This window comes from Salvia miltiorrhiza, chromosome 2, assembly GCF_028751815.1.
Source record: "Salvia miltiorrhiza cultivar Shanhuang (shh) chromosome 2, IMPLAD_Smil_shh, whole genome shotgun sequence".
NCBI lineage: Eukaryota > Viridiplantae > Streptophyta > Magnoliopsida > Lamiales > Lamiaceae > Salvia > Salvia miltiorrhiza.
In genome coordinates this window covers 70221151-70240938 of record NC_080388.1, presented here as the reverse complement: position 1 = coordinate 70240938, position 19788 = coordinate 70221151, and the positions used below count along the sequence as shown (strand labels likewise).

Genomic DNA, 19788 nt, shown 5'->3' with positions numbered 1-19788 from the left:
TATATATATATATATATATATATATATATATATATATATATATATATATATATATATGAGTTGTTCGGTTTGAAGGATTGCATAAGATTATACTCCAATCTTATTCGATTGGATAAATACGATCTGATATTTAATATCTGGACAATACCACATAGAAATAGTCTTGACTTATACTCCTATGATAAAATTAATCTCAAGCCAACTCAGTCTCGGGTTAATTCAATCTCGGCAAATTGAACGCCCCATAAAAGTTGGGTTATAAATCCTTTTTGAAATATTAACTACGAATTCATAATTATATATGAAACATGTATGAATAAATAATGAAAATGAATAAATTTTAATATTAATTTTTTTGCTCTCTATGAAATTTGAACTCACAATCATAATTTCATCCAATAAAATTATGTCGTTCGTCCGTTAAAAGTATATCACTTTAACTGGATATGAATTTTAATAAAATGATTAGTGATTTTTATGTAAGAGAGAAAATATTTTTCATTATTATATAAAATGAATAGTTAAAATTGAATAAATGATAATCCTTTTATAAATAAAAATTATTTTTTTTTAAAAAAAAGTGACATATTTTTCATGAATACAAAAATGGCAAAAGTGACCACGTAGGTGGAGGGAGAGAGTGAGTAATAATTTATCAATATTTTGGGTTTTTTCTAAGAGAGAATCAAGAGAGTGAAAAATGCGAAGGCAGCTGGGCGTGGGGCTGCTAACTAAAATCGCAAGAAATGGCCCTTCGATCAACGTAATATCGCCAAAATCTGCGTCTCCCTCCTCATTCCTCATCCCATTTCATCGTCGCTCTCTCTCCGAGTATTCCACGCTTTCACGTTCCCATTTATGGAAACTATGCTGTCCCAATGGCCTTAGAGGGACAATCCGAAATGGAGCTTTTCCCCCTTCACTTCTCGCAACAAGGGTTTTTTCCAACGCCCTTTTGCAGGGGCGACCCAAATTTCCTGTTACGTTTCGTAACAGAAGGTCACTGGCTTCGTTTTCACTAGACCGCCGGCGGTACTTCTCTCTCTCTCTCTCTCTATATATATATATATATATACACACACACATATTTGTGTGTGTGTATGTATGATTAGTTATTTTCCTGTTAAATTCCTCTTTTTTTTTGCTAAGAGAAGAGAATGCTTTAATCTTATTCTAATGTTGATCGAGATTCTCCATCGTGAATTACGAAAGCGACTTAATCTTATTGAAATAATGGAAATTACGAGTATATGTTTATATTTTTTTTTTTTTGAGAAGAATATATGTTTACATTAAGTAGCGTTGTATGCTAAAATTAATTTGTAAAGATGATCGATGTGAAAGACGTATTTCCGTTCTGCTATTCAACTCAGCGGCATCTCGGTTTATAATCACCAAAAGCTCCTTTATTTTTATACCGCTTAAAGCAAGATCAACGTGTCAAATTCTGGTTTGATGGACTGCTGTATAGTTTCCATTTTTGTTGTTTCTCTGATTCTCTCTATGCACCAACTCCGAAAGCGCCTGCTGTTTTAAACTAGAATAGGAGCTCTCTCTCTCACACACACACAAACACACATGGCAAATGACAAGAATGTACTAGTTTGGTTGTTCATGCTATAATGGCTTTCCATTCCATGGGGACTTTCAAACCCTTTCTAAATTAAAATTCTTATTTACAAGCCATTTCAGACTAAGTAAATCATACTATAAGATAATTTGCGTTTAATCTTTAACTTGATTGAGGCCAATGCAAGTTGGTGGATGAGAATGTTTGGAATTTTTTATCCGTAATATTTTCCTAGTTTGCATGTTTTGAATGATGGCAAGCATTGATTAAATGCATGATTTCAAAATCGTGGCCTGTGGGTGGTTTGATAAGGTGCAAAGACAAAATGATAGTACTAGTTTCGATAGATAATAGACATTTGTGATGTATTGGCCGAGTTCAGCCTCTCCCATCCTGCAGAATGAGTAAGATAGGGATCTTGGATATGGATCTTTCTTGTATATTTTTAATGTTCCATAATCTACTATTGAAGAGGATTGGATGCTTCGTTTCGTTCTCAATTGAAAGAAAAATAGTTTTGAGGAAGACATCAATGGAAACTTCAAATGTCATCTTTCATCATTGGTTAAACAATTAGTTATCCAACCTTATCATGCCGTTCAACGGGTTTTTCTAGTTATCACTTTATATTAGGATCAGCTTGTGCAGGGTAATGAAAATGATTCAGTCAAATTTCTTGGCTGTATTCCGACAAAATATCTAAATGTGTAAGCTGAAACAGTTTGCTATATAATAAATGATTATGTTGTTTCTTTTAAACTTTACTCTTTCATGATAATGACTTAATAAGACAGAGCGGCTTGCATAAGCATCAAAATTACACGAGTAATAAAACCATGGTTCTTTTTCGCATTATAGGAGATCAATTTTCAGAAGGTTTATACCGGACCGATGTGTGGTGTTATTGATAGTGACGAATGTTCTTGTCTATCTATTATGGAGACTTGCACACCCAAAGTTTATGGTGATAAATTTTATGGTAAGTTGTTCATAACATGTGAGTTTTTAAAGAAGGCGTCACTAGAAATGTTTATTCCATTTAATGTTACTTTCAGGTTTCTGCAGACCACATCCAACATGGCATGTTCCACACGCTGATAACCAGTGCGTTCAGTCATATAAAGACGGATCACCTTATTTCAAATATGCTCCTACTATCCATCTTTGGAACACGTGTAAGATGAATTGGCATTAGTTATTTGATTTTCAGTTCTTTCTCCGTTAGGATTATTTACAGTAAGGTATTTGAGTGAACTATAATTTCATTGAACAGATAGCACGAAAGTTTGGACCGTTATATTTGCTGAAGTTGTATCTAGGTGGTGCAATTGCTGGCTCGATGTTTTTTGTGGTATATCAGGCTTTCCTAGCTCCGTCAGTTAAGGTATGGTTGTAGAACTCATTGTAATTTGTACTTTTTCTGCGATTTTGAATGTAATATAATCATAATGAACTCAAACAGCGTTCATCCTTTAGTGATTAGGTTCTTCTGTCAAGCACTTGCGTCTCTTCTAGTATGGTAATAATACAACCTGTTGATATTTTGCTGCTTGTGCACTTCCGAGTTTCTATGTTTCAAATCATAAGCCGTTGTATAGAATAGACCAAAATATAATATGTGATGCTGACATTATAAACTAACATGCTCATTGATTATTGTCATCATCTGTGAGCAATACAAGCTATCAAATTGTGCAAATGATTGTGTTTATGAAAAGAAGTTTGATATGCTTATTCTGGTTCAATCTTTATCGTGTCTAGGTTAAACGGCCAGCTATTAGCCCTTTGGAGTTTCCAGGACTGGTATGCAATTCCAATCAATTTTCCTTGTTTTAAGCATTGTTATAAGTCTTGATGTTGACATCTCTTATCAAATTTGATTTCATGATGATGGATCTTCTTTAAAGCATGAATAAGTGGGCGTTTTTGTATTTGAGACGAAGATGAGATTTTGTTATGTAAGTTTGACAGATTGAACAAGAACATTGAAAGGCTTTGTACAATATATATCACTCTCCTTGAATATAATATGTAGATTTGTGGTGATGTTACTTTTTTAGGGTGCAAATGCTGCTGTGAATGCGATAGTGCTGCTCGATATATTTCTATTTCCACCAGTTCCTGCTTTTTTTGCGGTAATGTTAAATTCACTTGTCTTCTCTACAGAGAAAAAATAGTCGAGTTACTTATTTCTCATCCTAATGTTGTGGCAGGGGATGCTAATAATCGGCATGGACATGTTGTCGTGGAAGAAGGTACGTTTATTCTATAATCATCATCACAAAAATTCAATTCCGATTCTGATTTTTGGTGGTAATGTTGTGGTAGGGGAGTATTGTGATCTCCATCTTCCCGGGCGTGCGGTTGGTAAGGGAGGTGCGTTTATTCTATAAAAAATGTATCCAATTTGTCATTTTCGGATTCATCATCTCACAAGTTGAATGAGATAAAGATAGTGTCGTTATTTGATAGTAGCGTCGTCTTCTTTGGTATCAGGCGGAGACAGAGATTTATGGAGCCGCGCATATAGGTGGATCGGCGGCTGGTGCCATAGCTTGGCTGAGTAAAAGGAAGGGACGCTTTGGACGATTCTGATTTTATATAACTCATTTGTTTCTAGTTTATAAGTGCATCTACTCTACGATCGCATTTGGCTTCCCAGTTTTTTCATTCCCAGCTCCAGATGAATTCTTGTTACATCTATTTTGATGTAAATTGGATTTGATATTCATCTTTTTATTTAGTTTCATCATACTATGGGAATTCCCCAAGAATCAAAATTATTCTCAAAACATAAACAACTTCAAGCAAATACTTGCATGCGATAAGACCAATGGCATATAAATAATTTCACAAATAAAAGCAAAACCAATGCTATGGTCCAATGGAAAACACATTATGAGATGGGGAAGTATACCGAAAATTTGGTATACCTGTCATATCGTATCAAAAATACTGTATAACACCGAGCATAAGGTACACCTAATTTTTCGATAAAATATGATACTGTGCCGAAGGTTTTCAATAGGGTAAAGGATATGTTTTTCAGATACTGAGTATACGAGCGTATACTGATACCGGAGTATATACCATAAAAATCAATAAATATCGTATTAAAGGTATATGCGGAAAGAAGGTATGGTACCGTATCACTGGTATAGCATTATATACTGGAACAAGGTATGAAAATAATTATAAAGAGTTAATATATAATTATAATTATGATTTAATTATAAAATAAGTTGCAACTAATTCATATATAGCAATTTACAATAATATCAAAATATAATTTTCAAGTACATCTTTGAAAAATAAATAAATGGGGTAAAGATAATCAAATGATATTAAAGAATGTATTCTAATTAAATATATTATATCTAACTTATAATATCAATATAATTTATTATATAATAAAAAAATATTCAAGCATGAGACTATAAAATAATTAACTGATATAAAATGAATAATATATAATAAATATGCTATACTACAATTTAATATAATCGAATTATAGTATTGCTTATTATGTGAGTTACATAATTAAAATTATTGTTTTAAAATAAATTAATTACATCCAACTTATAACATCAATATAGTTTGATATATAATATATGAATATACAAGTATGAGACTATATATATAATCAAACGATATAAAATGAATAATATATAATACATATGTTATACAATTTAATATGAATGTGGATAATGTTTATTTTTTTGTTAACTTGTGATATATTTAATTATTATGACGTTATTATATTTATTAGATGTTGCTTATTAGATAAACATGTTTTAAAAAAATAAGTTGTGAGTATATATCATAGCGAATTTTATCAGTTTTTTTGGTAAATCGATTACTTTGGTATACCGTGAAAGTGAGGTATATCGAAATTTGGTACGATATACTGAAATAAAGGTACGGTAAAGGTATAAAAATTTTCCATACCGTAATTAAGGTATACCGGACTAAGATATACCATAGTAAAATGTAAGGTAAATTTATGATATTTCTCCATACCAAAGATAAAAGTAAGATATAAAAGGTATGACAAATTTAAAAGAGTATATCGTGTCGTCCCACCCCTAAGTACTCGCCTTACTTGTAGCGTATTGAATCCCACTAAAAGCACTCGTTTTTTGTGTTTTAAAGTAAAAATTTTAATATTTTTTATATTTAAAATGTTGTCTCTGAATGCTTTGAGTATTTTTTTTTTAAAAAAAATTAGTTAATCTATAAAAGTTAATATAAATCTGAGGTCAATTTAAACATAATTAATAATTTAATAGTGATCAAGTAGAAAACTATATATCATTACTTATTTATGAAGTGCACAAATAAAATTAAGTGATTAAAAAATAGAAGAATAGTATATTTTGAAATGCTCGAATTATGAGAGATTGCATATAAATAACTGAGCAATTGCTAGTTATTCACTATTTCAAACAGTTTGCTCGAAAAAACAAAAAAAAAAAATTGCAAGAAGCAAAAACCTATTCGAAATTTCGAATAACAAATTCGACACTTTGTCTGTAAATGTGCAATTTCTCAATAAAAGATATTGAAATTGTATTATCTAATTTAATCGTGCTTTGAAATAAAAATTATGGTAAATGTTATTAGAGTAAGATAAGTAATTACTTTAAATAATTTCTTTTATTAGACATTCAAATAAATTAAGCAATACATCTTCAAATAAATCAATAGATGCATAATCATTATTATCCCATAATTTACTATAAAAATTCCTTCAACTTATCGTACTCATAATTCAGAATCTCACATTCTTAGTCAATCGTAGTACTATGCTATTTAACCATAAATATTTTAACTAAATATTCAAAAAAGAATGAATAAATAAATATGTTAAAATCTATGTATAATTATAAATTTTATTAATTTAAATATTTTAGTAATTTTAATTATATTTATTGAATACATGTGATCATTTAAGACAAAATATATTAAGTACTTACATATTTCATTAAAAAATAAATTATGTAATATAATCGTATTAAATTAAATATTACACACGCGCGCGCGCACACACACACAATGTGATTAGAAATGAGAATGAATCTGTAACGTTGAATTTTCAAATCCTATGACTGATATTTATCTAGAGGGGACGGATTTTTACCTAGGTTCGAATCATGGAGGGAGCAAAATTTTTATCAATTAATTGAATTTCTTTATGCAGTCATTATAAGCAGTTTATTCAACGCTATATACTAACTTATGCAGTATTCTTATTTCTTACGAAAGATAACATTTTTAGTACAACCCAACCCTATATGTATTCTTATTTCTTACGAAAGATAACATTTTTAGTACAACTCAACCCTATATATATAACACCTTAAAATATTTATGAGATAACAAAGTTAACTAATACAATAAAGGGCAAATGTGCAGATTGGCCCCTAAACATGACACCCCTGTAGCTTTTACCCCCGCCCCTAGTCAAGGCGCGTTGACCTCCCTGAACTTTCAAAAAAAGGGTGCACTTAAACTCCTCCGTTAAATGGCCCTTTAAACGTTGTTTTCTTTTTATTTTTTTATTTTGGGCGGGCCCCACTCCTCTCTCTCTCTCTCTCTCTCTCTCTCTCTCTCTCTCTTCTCCACCGCCAACATTCTGTTCGACTCCAGGGGAAGGCTCAAGCTCGCCGATTTCGGATCGGCGGAGCTATTCGATGTTTCCAAGATGAGCGGGATGGTTGGAACGCCGTACTACGTGGCGCTGAAGGTGCTAATGGACCGGCGGAGACGTTTGAGGTCGTGCTGCGCGGTAATTTGAGGTTTCCGTCTAAGATTTTCCGCTCGGTCGCCGGAGGCTAAGGATCTGTAACTTAAAGACGACTGCTAAGATAATACGACCCAAATTCAAACTAAGCTAACACTTGAACTTTCACACATTTTTAGAAGAACTTGAGCTACCGCAGTTAAGTTAAAGAATCAAAACAGGACCTTGGCGAACTACGTATATGTAAATAGCTTAGACGAAAATAATGTTGAAGAAGACAAAAGTCGGCGCTGAAGCCCTCACTCCAGCAACCCTCTTGCACAATCTCACCATCCTCATCACAACTATTAGATCTCAGTAAGTATTATCTCTCTACATTCCATCTATTAGATCTCGCAATAGAGGAATCATGAATCCATCAGCTACTATCGGTTCAATAATTTTGAGGCTAATTTTATTTTGATGTCTAATTTCAGGGCATCCATGGATCATAAATGGAGGAGAGATGTCATCCATGGCGGATTTAAGCTAAATCGTTTCCCCTGCTGCTGGACCAATAGATAAGATCCGATCACCGGAGCTGTACATAGAGGCGGCGACGGCTAGCCCTGCGGCGGTGGTCGGAGGGAGAAACAGAGAAATAATGTATAAGTTCTATTGTATGTTATGCGGCGTAGTAGATGAATCCTTCACCCTTTTTGTAGAGGAAAATGGCAGAGCCCCTGTTTGTTTTTGATCTGTGGCCTTGCATCATTTTCCTCTGTGGTGAGAGATTTGAGATAAGTGAGAGAAGAGAGGGAGATGAGTGGGGCCCGCCCAAAATTAAAAAAAAAAATTAAAAGAAAACGGCGTTTAAGGGGCCGTTTAACGGAGGGGTTTAAGTGCACCATTTTTTCGAAAGTTTAGGGAGGTCAATGCGCCTTGACCAATCCTGGGGGTAAAAGCTATAGGGGTGTCATGTTTAGGGGCCAATCTGCACATTTGCCCTACAATATATTATTCTCCCTCTGTCCCAATTATTTTGATTCGTATTCATTTTTAAGCCGCCTCAACTATCTTGATACATTTTCTTATATGGTAAACATTTTTTTTATTTATTCACTTTTTTACATACCACACTTATCACACTAAACACTAGTATCTTAAATTTTGTGCCCAAAAGTTTTGTCTCAAGATAGTCAGGACGGAGGGAGTTGTGCTAAAATTATGTTAGTAATCAATTTTATGGGATCATAATTGAGACACAATTATAGTGATTTGATTAATCTTAAATATTCAAAATTATTTTACACTTGCTAACTAAATGTTCATGAATGATTTCGAATAGCGGTCCCGAATTCAAGTTGATTCTATTTCGCCTCTTCCTCAGAGAAAGACGATCAAATAATTCCCAATCACGGTCCTTGCGGATCGGATCATCCATATAATATACAAAAAGAAACTCCAAATATTTGATATCTTTCTCTTTGAATAAGATCTCAATTCCAGCGACGGTTTCATTAGATATCGTACAACTAGAATCCCTCTTTTTTCCGATCCAGTTCCTCCACCACCGCGAACCCCAGTTAGATTCAGGCATGCTACACTTTTGAGTTATTGGGAGAACCCAAGTACTCTCTTTCGGATTCAGGAAACAACTCTCAGAGATCTTTTTTCCTTTTGGAAGATACAGGAGCGAAACAATCAACCTATTGATATTGGAAGACCCTGAAAGGAGAAGGAAGGGTGGAATGCCACTAAATAAATAAATATGTTAAAATTTCATACTCCCTTCGTCCAGTATATATTGGCTTGTTTTTCCTTTTCGAATGTCCCATTTTATATAGACTTATTTTCATAAAAGTAATATTTTTTTTACTCCTTCACTATTACATTCTTACTAAATTCTTTAATTTATTCCAACTTTAATTCATCATTATATAATAAATATAGGCATATTAGGAAGTTTACTTATATATTTTCATTTCCAATTATTTTTCTTAATACTTGTCTAAATTCCAATTAGTCTATATATACGGGACGTAGGGAGTATATGATTATAATTTATAAATCTTATCAATATAAATATTTGAATAATTTTATTTACGTTTATTAAATATTTTAATAAAATTATTGAACATTTGTGATCATTTTATATATCCGTATAATTAGGGGTGAGCATTCGGATTACAGATCGAATTTTTGTCTGATCCGATTCGATTCGAAAATCCGAAATTTGAAGAAAATAAAATCCAATCCGTACCATATAATCCATAGATACGAATCCGAAAATCCGAAGTTTTCGGATAAAATCCGATCCGAACCGAAAAAATCCGAAATACAAACAAAATTCGAAAATCAAAAAAGAGAAAAAAAAAATCCGAAATATATACACCTAACAAATAAGACAATTTACAAAATTAAATAATTCGAAATTTCAAATTAAAAAATAATATATATATATATATATATATTATTCAATAATTCAAATTTTCAAATTAATATATATATATATATATATATATATATATTATAAATACAATTCGGATTTCAGATTAGTTCGGATTTTAAAAGTACTGATCCGATCCGAAAATCCGAAAATTACTTAAAATTTGATCCGATCCGATCCAAAGATCCGATTAATTCGAACCAAATTTTAAATTTCAGATTGGATATTCGGATTTCGGATATTTTGCTCACCCCTACGTATAACTAACACATATAATAAGAGAGAAACAAAAATTTAATAATATTTTAATTGGATAATGTAAAAAATTATAATAAAAAAAATACAGAAATGATTTTGGGTAGGTAAAATAAAAAAATAAACAAAAATATTAAAATTAATTATTTTAAAAAATTATAAGGTAACTTGACGGGAAAACATCACTTAAAATAGATGATTATGATTAGTTATTAGTATTCACAATATAATTTATTTATATGTGTATATATTTATACTTTAAAATGAATTTTTTAATTTAGGTCATCTATAAAGAGGGAGAGAAAGAATGAAGAGAGCGTGTTACCCAAGACTCAAAGAGAGCAGAGAATCAAGAGAGTGAAAAATGCGAAGGCAGCTGGGCGTTGGGCTGCTTACTAAAATCGCAAGAAATGGCCCTTCGATCAACGTAATATCGCCAAAATCTGCGTCTCTCTCCTCATTCCTCAACCCCAATTCCACCCCATTTCATCATCGCTCTCTCTTGAAGTATTCCACGCTTTCACGTTCTCACCTATGGAAAATATGCAGTCCCAATGGCCTTAGAGGGAGCATCCAAAATGGGGCTTTTCCCACTTCACTTGTCGCAACAAGGTTTTTTTCCAACGCCCTTTTGCAGGGGCGACCCAAATTTCCTGTTACGTTCCTTAACAGGAGATCACTGTCTTCGTTTTCACCAGACAGCCGGTGGTACTTCTCTCTCTCTCTATATAGATACACATTTGTGTTTGTGATTAGTTATTTTCCTGTTCAATTCTTTCTTTCTCTCTCTCTCTCTCTTTTTTTTCTTTTTCTTTTTGCAAAGAGAATAGAATGCTTCAATCTTATTCTAATGTTGATCGAGATTCTCCATCGTGAATTACGAAAGCGACTTAATCTTTCTTTCTCAGTTTGAATTTATTGAAATAATGGTTGTTGCTTCTCTGATTCTCTCTATGCACTAACTCCTAAAGCGCCTGTTGTTTAAACTAGAATAGGGGCTCTCTCTCTCTCACACACACACACAAACACACATGGCAAATGACAAGAATGTTCTAGTTTGGTTGTTCATGCTATAAAGGTTTGTGTTAATAGGCAAAAATGTCTAATAGGCAAATGCCTCGTTTGTGTTAATAGGCATTTTTACAAGTGTCTAAAGGTTTTCTAAATTAAAATTCTTATTTTTTCCATTCCATGGGGCTTTAAAACCCTTTCTAAATTAAAATTCTTATTTTTTCCATTCCATGGGGCTTTAAAACCCTTTCTAAATTAAAATTCTTATTTACAAGCCAAATATTTTTAAATTTTATATTTATATAAAATTAATACTAATTCAATTATTATACTTATAAATATATTAAAAAATTAATTTTAATTGAATATATTTGAATTGAATATTGAAAAAAAATCACAATTATAAAACAAAAACAAAAAAAAAATAAGTTGAAAAAATTAAAAATAAAATACTAATTAAAAAGAATAAAAAATGTATTTATTCAAAAAAGATGAGAGAAGAGAGAAATTTATAAAACTTTAATATTTAAATAAATTTAATTTATACATTTTAAATCAAATATTTTCTTAAAATATACTCCCTCAGTCCCTAAAATAACTTCATCTTTTTCCATTTTGGGACGTCCCCAAATAACTTCCTCTCTCTTTCTTTCCATTTTTGGACACCTACCCCACCACTAATAATACTTTATTTATTCTTACTTTTCACTTTTCACCACTCCCAATACTAATTATAACACTTTTTACAACTTCCAATAATAATTATTTCACTTTTTCTCCACTATCAATATACTTTACAACTTTTCATTAAAACCTGTGTCGTCCCCAAAGAGGAAGCCATTTCAGGGACGAAGAGAGTATCATATTAAAGCTCTTATCGTGATGTTTAATTTGATATGCACATTAAATATTTTATAATTAATCGAATTTCACAATTTTGAAAAGAAATGTAACAAGAAATAAGAAGTTAAAGAAAATGAAAATAAAAAGGAAAATATATAGTTTAAACATAAACCTTTTATTTTATTGTAACTATAAAATTGCCATTCAATTTTGAAATTGATTTTATATTGGAGACTTCCTTTTTAACATAGTATAGATTTTTTTTTTTTTGAATAAATATAGTATAGATTTCAGACTAAGTAAATCATACTATAAGATAATTTGTGGCCAATGCAAGTTGGTGGGTGAGAATGTTAGGAATTTTTTATCCGTAATATTTTCCCAGTCGGCATGTTTTGAATGATAATAAGCATTGATTAAATGCGCGATTTCAAAAATGTGGGTGGTTTGATAAGGTGCAAAGGCAAATTGATAGTTTGTGATGTATCTGCCGAGTTCAGCCTCTTCCATCCTGCAGAATGAGTATTGAGTAAGATAGGAATCTTGAATATGAATCTTTCTTGTATATTTGTAATGTTCCATAGTCTACTATGAAAGACGAACTCAAACGATGATCATATGGATGCTTCTCAGCTTTTATCCCTTTGTATGAGCAGAGGATAGATGCTTCGTTTCGTTCTCAATTGAAAGAAAAATAGTTTTGAGGAAGACATCAATGGAAACTTTAAATGTCATCTTTCATCATCGGTTAAACAATTAGTTATCCAATCTTATCATGCCATTCAAAGGTTTTTTCTAGTTATCACTTTTTATTGGAATGGGCTTGTGCAGGGTAATGACAATGATTCAGCCAAATTTCTTGGCTGTATTCCGACAAAAAATGTGTAAGCTGAAACAGCTTGCTATGTAATAAATGATTATGTTGTTTCTTTAAGAATTACTTGTTTACTCTCTCGTGATAATGACTTAATGAGACAGAGCGGGGGTATCTGCCGATGCTTTGTAGATTTTATCTTGCATAAGCATCGAAATTACACGAGTAACAAAACCATGGTTCTTTTTTGCATTATAGGATATCATTTTTTAGAAGGTTTATACCGGACCGATGTGTGGTGTTAATGATAGTGACCAATACTGCTGTCTTTATGTTGTGGAAGGTTGCAGACACAGATTTTATGATCAAGAATTTTATGGTAAGTTATTTGTAACATGTGAGTTCTTAAAGAAGGCATCACTAGAACTATTTATTCATTCTGTTTATTGTTACTTGTCAGATTTCTGTACAACACATCAAATGTGGCCTGCTCTACACATTTATAACCAGTGCGTTCAGTCATATAAAGACGGATCACCTTATTGCAAATATGCTGATATTCTCCATCTTCGGAACACGTGTAAGATGACTTGGCGTTTGTTATATGATTTGCACTTGTTTCTGAGTGAAGTGTAATTTCATTGGACAGATAGCAAGAAAGTTTGGACCTCAATATTTGCTGAAGTTGTATCTAGGTGGTGCAACTGCTGGCTCCATCTTTTATCTGGTATTTCAGGCTTTCGTAGCTCCATCAGTCGAGGTAAGGTTGTAACTTGCAATTTTGAATGTAATATAATCATAGTGAACTCAATCAACGTTCATCCTTTAGTGACTAGGTTCTTTTACATCATTAACTAACATGCTTATTGATTATTGTCATCAACTGCGAGCAATATGAGCTATCAAATTGTGCAAATGATGGAAACAAGTTTGATATACTTATTCTGGTTCAATCTTTATCTTGTCTAGGTTGAACGGCCAGAAATTAGCCATTCGGATGTTTCAGCACTGGTAAGCATTTGATGTTGACATCTCTTATCAAATTTGATTTCATGATCATGGAAGGCTTGTACAATATGTAGATTTGTGGTGATGTTATGTTTTTAGGGTGCGAGTGCTGCTGTGAATGCGATAGTGCTGCTCGATGTATTGCTATTTCCACCAGTTCCTGTTTTTTTAGTGGTAAGGTTAAATTCACTTGTCTTGTCTACAGAGAAAAAATAGCCGAGTTGCTTATTTGTCGTCCTAATTTTCTGGCAGGGGGTGTTTATAATCGGCAGGGACATGTTGTCATGGAAGAAGGTACGTTTATTCTATAATCGTCATTGAAAAAAATCTGATTCGTCACAAAAATCCGATTCCAATTCTTATTTAGGAGAGGATTGAGATCTGCATCTTCCCCGGGGTGCGGGTGGTAAGGGAGGTACGTTTATTCTATTCTATAATACTCCCTCCGTCCACGAAATGAGTACCCATATTTCCTTTTTCGTCCGTCCACGAAATGAGTACCCATTTTTCTTTTTGGCAAGTGTACCCCACACATCTCTTTAATTAATATACACTCAAAAAATGAGACCCTTAAACTATTCACACTACACTCCATACATTTCTTAAAACTCGGGAGTATCATTGAAATTCCGATTCATCAATCATAGTGTGGTTGCCTTGTTTAGTATATAGGCGACAGAGAGGTTTCTGGAAGTCCCGCTCATTTAGGTGGATTTATGGCCGGTGGCTTTGCGTGGCTGTGGACAATCAAGGGACGCTTTCCACGATTCTGACTCATTTATTTCTACTCTATAATTGCATTCATCAGATTAGGCTTGCTGTTTTTGGACTATATTTTCATTGCTTTTCAGATTTTAATTACCAAATTTGGATCCATCTTGCCACTATTTTCACATGAATTCTTGATTAGATTTGATATTCATCTTTTCATTTAGGAGGTGTATTAGTTCAGGATTTTTGTAGATTTTTAATATCTGTGAATTTTAAAAATCTATAGAATTCACACGGATTCTTCATTATTTTAAATGAATTCTTAGTCGAATTTTTAATGAATTACCAAGAATTTATCGTGATTTTCTCGGAGTTGAAATCCACAAAGCCATCGGTCGTTTGCGCTCAACGAGTGCTCGACAGGTTCCCAGCAATCGCTGGCTCCCCGCCGAGAACCCACGCCCCAATTGCTCACAGCAACAACTCCAACAAAATATAAAACTAAAATATATCCAAAAACTATTTTATTTTGATGCATGCATTACTACCCCATTATTCTATTAATAAGTTAAATAGAGTTTCATTATTTTATTAGTCTCTGCCAGATTACTACCCCCATCTCCTAATAAGTTAAATAAAGTTCCATTATTCTATTAGTCTCTGCCAAATTATTACTCCCATCCCCGAGGGCCACCGCCGCCTCCTCTTGCTTTTACTTTTATTTTTATATTTTTTTTCCTTCTCCTCTCAAAATCTTGTGTTGTAGAGTTTAAAATATTTAAAGAGAGAGAAGCACATGTGCGTGCAAAGAGGCAAAGGGGGAAGAGAAGACCGAAGAGATGCACAAAATGCATGCACGACACACACACAGGGCTGAGTAACCCCAAAACTACTTCCTCCAACGGCCGCTGGCTTCTTGAGCCGCGGTTGCTGGGTCTCAGCGGGCGCTGAAATATGAAATCCTTTGAATTCTGATGGTTGGACCTCGGATTTGTTGATGTGTATTTTGTGAATGAAAATCAATGACAATCGGTCCATGGTTAAAATCTATAGACTTTTAAATACTTCTAGATTTTCATAAACTTTTAAAAGTTATGAACGAATACACCTAGATTTTCATAGACTTTTAAAAGTCTTGAACGAATACACCCAAATTTTAAAAATTTGCATAAATCTTTTAAAATCCTGAATTAATACACCCCTCTTAGTTTCATCATATGCTATGGGAATTCCCCAACAAGCCAAATTATTCCCAAAACATAAACAATTTTATGCAAATATTCGCATGTGATGGGACCAGTCGCGTGAAACATCTTATATATGAGTAATTTTCCACCTCATTTTTACTTCATTTCTCACATCATTTTCAACTATTCTTCAAACATAGGAGTATTTCTTCTCTATACCATATTTCCTACAAAATGGCATCAGTCTATATATTTCTTCTCTCTAGCATATTTCTAAACATTTACTATTATGTTCTTATTTAATTCTTTAAGTTACTTCAACTTTAATTCATCATTAAATAATGAGCATATTAGAAAATTTACTTATATATTTTCATTTTCAATGATTTTTCTTAATATTTGTGTAAATTTCAATCAGACTATATATTCAGGACGAAGGGAGTATATGATTACAAATCTTACCAATATTAATATTTTAGTAATTTTATTTATATTATTAAATATGTTAATAAAATTATTGAATATATGTGATCATTTTATATATCCATATAACTAACACATATAATAAGATATTTAAAAATACTTACTAATATTTTAATTGGATAATGTAAAAACTATAATAAAAAAAACACACACTGACACACATGATTTTGGGTAGGTAAAATAAAAGAAACAAACAAAAATATTAAAATTAATTATTTTTAAAAATTACTTCCTCTGTCCCACGAATCTTGATACGTTTGGTTTCGGCACGAGAATTAAAGAGTTGTAGATTAGTATTTTAAGTGTATAGTTAATAAAGTATAAAAATGATACAGTAGGAGAGAGAAAGTAATGGAGTAATTATTAACTTATTTGGAAATGTGTCAAGATTCGTGGGACGGTCCAACAAGGAAAACGGAAAACGTGTCAAGATTCGTGGGATGGAGGGAGTATAAGGTAATTTGACGGGAAAACATCACTTAAAATAGATAATTATGATTAGTTATTAGTATTAACAATATATTTTTTATTTATATATGTATATATTTATACTTTTTTTTTGAAATTTTATATATTTATACTTTAAAATGAATTTTTTAATTTAGGTCATCTATAAAGAGGGAGAGAAAGAATGAAGAGAGTATGTTACCCAAGACTGGAGAGAGCAGAGAAATCAAGAGAGTGAAAAATGCGAAGGCACGTTTGGCTGCTTACTAAAACAGCAGGAAATGGCCCTTCGATCAACGTAATATCGCCAAAATCTTTGTCTCTCTCCTCATTCCTCAAACCCAATTCCATCCCATTTCATCGTGGCTCTCTCTCGGAGTATTCCACGCCTTCACGTTCCCATCTATGGAAAATAAGCAGTCCCAATGGCCTGAGAGGGGCCATCCAAAATGGGGCTTTTCCCACTTCACTTCTCGCAAGAAGGTTTTTTTCCAACGCCCTTTTGCAGGGGCGACCCAAATCTCCTGTTACGTTCCTTAACAGGAGATCACTGTCTTCGTTTTCACCAGACAGCCGGTGGTACTTCTCTCTCTCTCTCTCTCACACACATGGCAAATGACAAGAATGCACTAGTTTGTGTTTAAGGCTTTTCAGACTTTTTTTTAATCATTAACTTGATTGTGGCCAATGCATTTTAGTGGATGAGAATGTTTGGAATTTTTTATCCGTAATATTTTCCCAGTTTGCATGTTTTGAACGATGACAAGCATTGATTAAATGCATGATTTCAAAATTGTGGGTGAGTGCAAAGACAAAATGATAATAGTTTGTGATTATCGGCCATCCTGCAGAATGAGTAAGATATAGGAATCTTGGATATGAAAGACGAACTCACGCGATGATCATATGAATGCTTCTCAGCTTTTATCCCTTTTTATGAGCAGACGATAGATGCTTCGTTTCGTTCTCAATTGAAAGAAAAATAGTTTTGAGGAAGAAATCAATGGAAACTTCAAATGTCATCTTTCATCATTGGTAAAACAATTAGTTATCCAACCTAATCATGCCATTCAACGGTTTTTTCTAGTTATCCCTTTTATATTGGAATCGGCTTGTGCAGGGTAATGACAATGATTCATTCAAATTTCTTGGCTGTATTCCGACAAAATGTCTACATGTGTAAGCTGAAACAGTTTGCTATGTAATAAATGATTATGTTGTTTTGTTTGTTTTAAATATTACTACTTTACTCTTTCATGATAATGACTTAATGAGACAGAGCCGGGGTATCTACCGATGCTCTGTAGATTGTATCTTTCATAAGCATTGAAATTACACGAGTAACAAAACCATGGTTCTTTTTCGCATTATAGGAGATCACTTTTCAGAAGGTTGATACCGGAACCATGTGTGGTGTTATTGATAATGACGAATGTTATTGTCCTTGTATTATGGAGAGTTGCACCCCAAAACTTTATGGTGCTAAATTTTATGGTAAGTTGTTCATAACATGTGAGTTTTTAAAGAAGGCGTCACTAGAAATGTTTGTTCCTTTTATTGCTACTTTCAGATGTCTGTACAACACATCAAATGTGGCCTGCTCTACACAATGATAACCAGTGCGTTCAGTCATATAATTGTGGGGCACCTTATTTCAAATATGCTCATACTCTCCATCTTCGGAACACGTGTAAGATGACTTGGCGTTAGTTATATGGTTTTCAGTTCTTTGTTCGTTAGGATTATTTTACAGTAAGGTATTTGAGTGAACTGTAATTTCATTGGACAGATAGCACGAAAGTTTGGACCTAAATATTTGCTAAAGTTGTATCTAGGTGGTGCAATTGGTGGCTCGATGGGTTTTTTGGTATATCAGGCTTTCATAGCTCCGTTGGTTGAGGTAAGGTTGTAGAACTCGTTGTTTATGAAAAGAAGTTTGATATACTTATTCTTGTTCAATCCTTATCATGTCTAGGTTAAACAGGCAGAAATTAGGCATTCGGATCTTCAAGGACTGGTACGCAATTCTAATCAATTTCCCTTGTTTTTAAGCATTGTTGTAAGTCTTGATGTTGACATCTCTTATCGAATTTGATCTCATGATGATGGATCTTCTTTAAAGCATGAATAAGTGGGCGTTTTTGTATTTGAGCCGAAGATGGGATTTTGTTATGTAAGTTTAGAAGATTGAACAGAGAAGATTGAAAGGCTTGTACAATATCACTCTCCTTGACATTGCATGTTCACCAAGCTTGAATAGAATATGTAGATTTTATGGTGATGTTACTTTTTTAGGGTGCAAGTGCTGCTGTGGGTGCGATAATGGTGCACGATATATTACTACTTCCACCAGTTGGTGCTTTATTAGGGGTAAGGTTAAAACCAGTTGCCTTCTCTAGAGAGAAAGATATACTTATTTGTGGTGGTAATGTTGTGGCAGGGTGTGTTTTTAATCGGCATGGAGATGTTGTCGAGGGTATGTTTATTCTACAATCATCAATCATCACAAAAGTTGAATTCAAATTCTTATTTTTGGTGGTAATGTTGTGGCAGTGGACTCTGTTGATCAAGATCTACGGAATGCCCCCGAACATGAGGTTGGAGTGGGAGTGGGAGGTACGTTTCCGATTGTATAAGATGATTGAAATTCCGATTGAATGAGAGAATGATAGCAGTGTCGCGTCGCGTTGTTTGGTATCAGAAGAAAGAGAATGCCGGAGCCCGAGCTCATTTAGGTGGAGCGGCGGCTGGTGGCTTAGCGTGGTTGTGGAAAAGGAAGGGACGCTTCGGACGATTCTGAGTTTATCTTTGCAGTTCCAAACACTTTGCTCCAAAAAAGAGAAAATTAGAAACAAGAGAAGATTTATTCGAATAACAACATATGCCGCGTTTATTTTTATTTGGAAGGCCTCCAAAGTTTTATGTTATGTGTCGCGTTCTTGGTGTGTGACATGGATAAAATATATGCTTTAAGATTGTAACTACATGCTTCCTCCGTCTCTCACGAATATTAAATAAAAAAAAGTATAGTTAGTTTATAAAATGAGTCGGTGGCAGATATTTAAGGATTATTTTAAATGAGTTGATATATAAAATGAGTAGGCCCATCTTTGATAATATTTTAATTAGGATGTCCCAATATAGTAACTACTCATTACTAATAGGACAGAGATACAGTCTCACTCAAATTTTAAAAATTTGTATATAACTATAAATCTTATCAATATTAATATTTTAATAATTTTATTATGTTTATTGATTATTTTAATAAATTTATTGAACATTTGT

The 19788-nt window shown here is 32.9% G+C and overlaps 3 protein-coding genes across 16 annotated transcripts; all 3 read left to right on the top strand.

The window, feature by feature from the left end:
• The first annotated feature begins 638 nt into the window (after window positions 1-638).
• LOC131008797 (RHOMBOID-like protein 12, mitochondrial) lies at window positions 639-4350 on the top strand. Its single transcript, XM_057935843.1, has 9 exons — window positions 639-1032; window positions 2429-2549; window positions 2626-2745; window positions 2844-2954; window positions 3332-3373; window positions 3631-3705; window positions 3784-3825; window positions 3899-3946; window positions 4067-4350. Exons 1-9 carry the CDS (start codon window positions 701-703, stop codon window positions 4163-4165), a joined length of 990 nt encoding a protein of 329 aa, XP_057791826.1. The 5' UTR covers window positions 639-700; the 3' UTR covers window positions 4166-4350.
• LOC131008795 (RHOMBOID-like protein 12, mitochondrial) lies at window positions 1046-19543 on the top strand. Of its 7 annotated transcripts, XM_057935837.1 has the most exons (11): window positions 16945-17079; window positions 17445-17535; window positions 17621-17679; window positions 17874-17994; window positions 18071-18190; window positions 18294-18400; window positions 18476-18517; window positions 18796-18870; window positions 18941-18976; window positions 19054-19116; window positions 19202-19543. In XM_057935837.1, exons 3-11 carry the CDS (start codon window positions 17668-17670, stop codon window positions 19298-19300), a joined length of 675 nt encoding a protein of 224 aa, XP_057791820.1. In that variant the 5' UTR covers window positions 16945-17079; window positions 17445-17535; window positions 17621-17667; the 3' UTR covers window positions 19301-19543. The 7 variants fall into 7 exon arrangements, with proteins under 7 accessions (XP_057791822.1, XP_057791818.1, XP_057791820.1 ...); XM_057935839.1 differs by lacking the exons at window positions 16945-17079; window positions 17445-17535 and adding an exon at window positions 1046-2134; XM_057935838.1 differs by having other exon boundaries at window positions 17445-17679.
• Window positions 10246-15447, top strand: LOC131008794 (RHOMBOID-like protein 12, mitochondrial). 8 transcript variants are annotated; one of them, XM_057935832.1, is made up of 9 exons: window positions 10247-10704; window positions 12923-13043; window positions 13125-13244; window positions 13314-13424; window positions 13634-13675; window positions 13747-13846; window positions 13925-13966; window positions 14040-14087; window positions 15150-15238. In XM_057935832.1, the coding sequence occupies exons 1-8, from the start codon at window positions 10361-10363 to the stop codon at window positions 14048-14050; spliced, it is 891 nt and encodes a 296-aa protein (XP_057791815.1). In that variant the 5' UTR covers window positions 10247-10360; the 3' UTR covers window positions 14051-14087; window positions 15150-15238. The 8 variants fall into 8 exon arrangements, 7 of the variants coding, with proteins under 7 accessions (XP_057791814.1, XP_057791815.1, XP_057791816.1 ...); XM_057935833.1 differs by lacking the exon at window positions 15150-15238 and adding an exon at window positions 14289-14602; XM_057935834.1 differs by lacking the exon at window positions 15150-15238 and adding an exon at window positions 14338-14396.
• Window positions 19544-19788: the final 245 nt, after the last annotated feature.

Excerpts from the sequence above, each read along its gene's own strand:
- LOC131008797 (XM_057935843.1), top strand. The coding sequence starts at position 701 with ATGCGAAGGCAGCTGGGCGTGGGGCTGCTAACTAAAATCGCAAGAAAT. Across the intron at positions 3,706-3,783 it reads CAGTTCCTGCTTTTTTTGCG|GGGATGCTAATAATCGGCAT; the intron begins GTAATGTTAAAT and ends ATGTTGTGGCAG. Across the intron at positions 3,826-3,898 it reads ACATGTTGTCGTGGAAGAAG|GGGAGTATTGTGATCTCCAT; the intron begins GTACGTTTATTC and ends ATGTTGTGGTAG.
- LOC131008794 (XM_057935828.1), top strand. The coding sequence starts at position 10,361 with ATGCGAAGGCAGCTGGGCGTTGGGCTGCTTACTAAAATCGCAAGAAAT. Across the intron at positions 13,425-13,633 it reads TCGTAGCTCCATCAGTCGAG|GTTGAACGGCCAGAAATTAG; the intron begins GTAAGGTTGTAA and ends TATCTTGTCTAG. Across the intron at positions 14,088-15,149 it reads GGGTGCGGGTGGTAAGGGAG|AGTTTAAAATATTTAAAGAG; the intron begins GTACGTTTATTC and ends CTTGTGTTGTAG.
- LOC131008795 (XM_057935835.1), top strand. The coding sequence starts at position 16,742 with ATGCGAAGGCACGTTTGGCTGCTTACTAAAACAGCAGGAAATGGCCCT. Across the intron at positions 17,080-17,873 it reads TTTTCACCAGACAGCCGGTG|GAGATCACTTTTCAGAAGGT; the intron begins GTACTTCTCTCT and ends TTCGCATTATAG. Across the intron at positions 19,117-19,201 it reads GGTTGGAGTGGGAGTGGGAG|AAGAAAGAGAATGCCGGAGC; the intron begins GTACGTTTCCGA and ends GTTTGGTATCAG.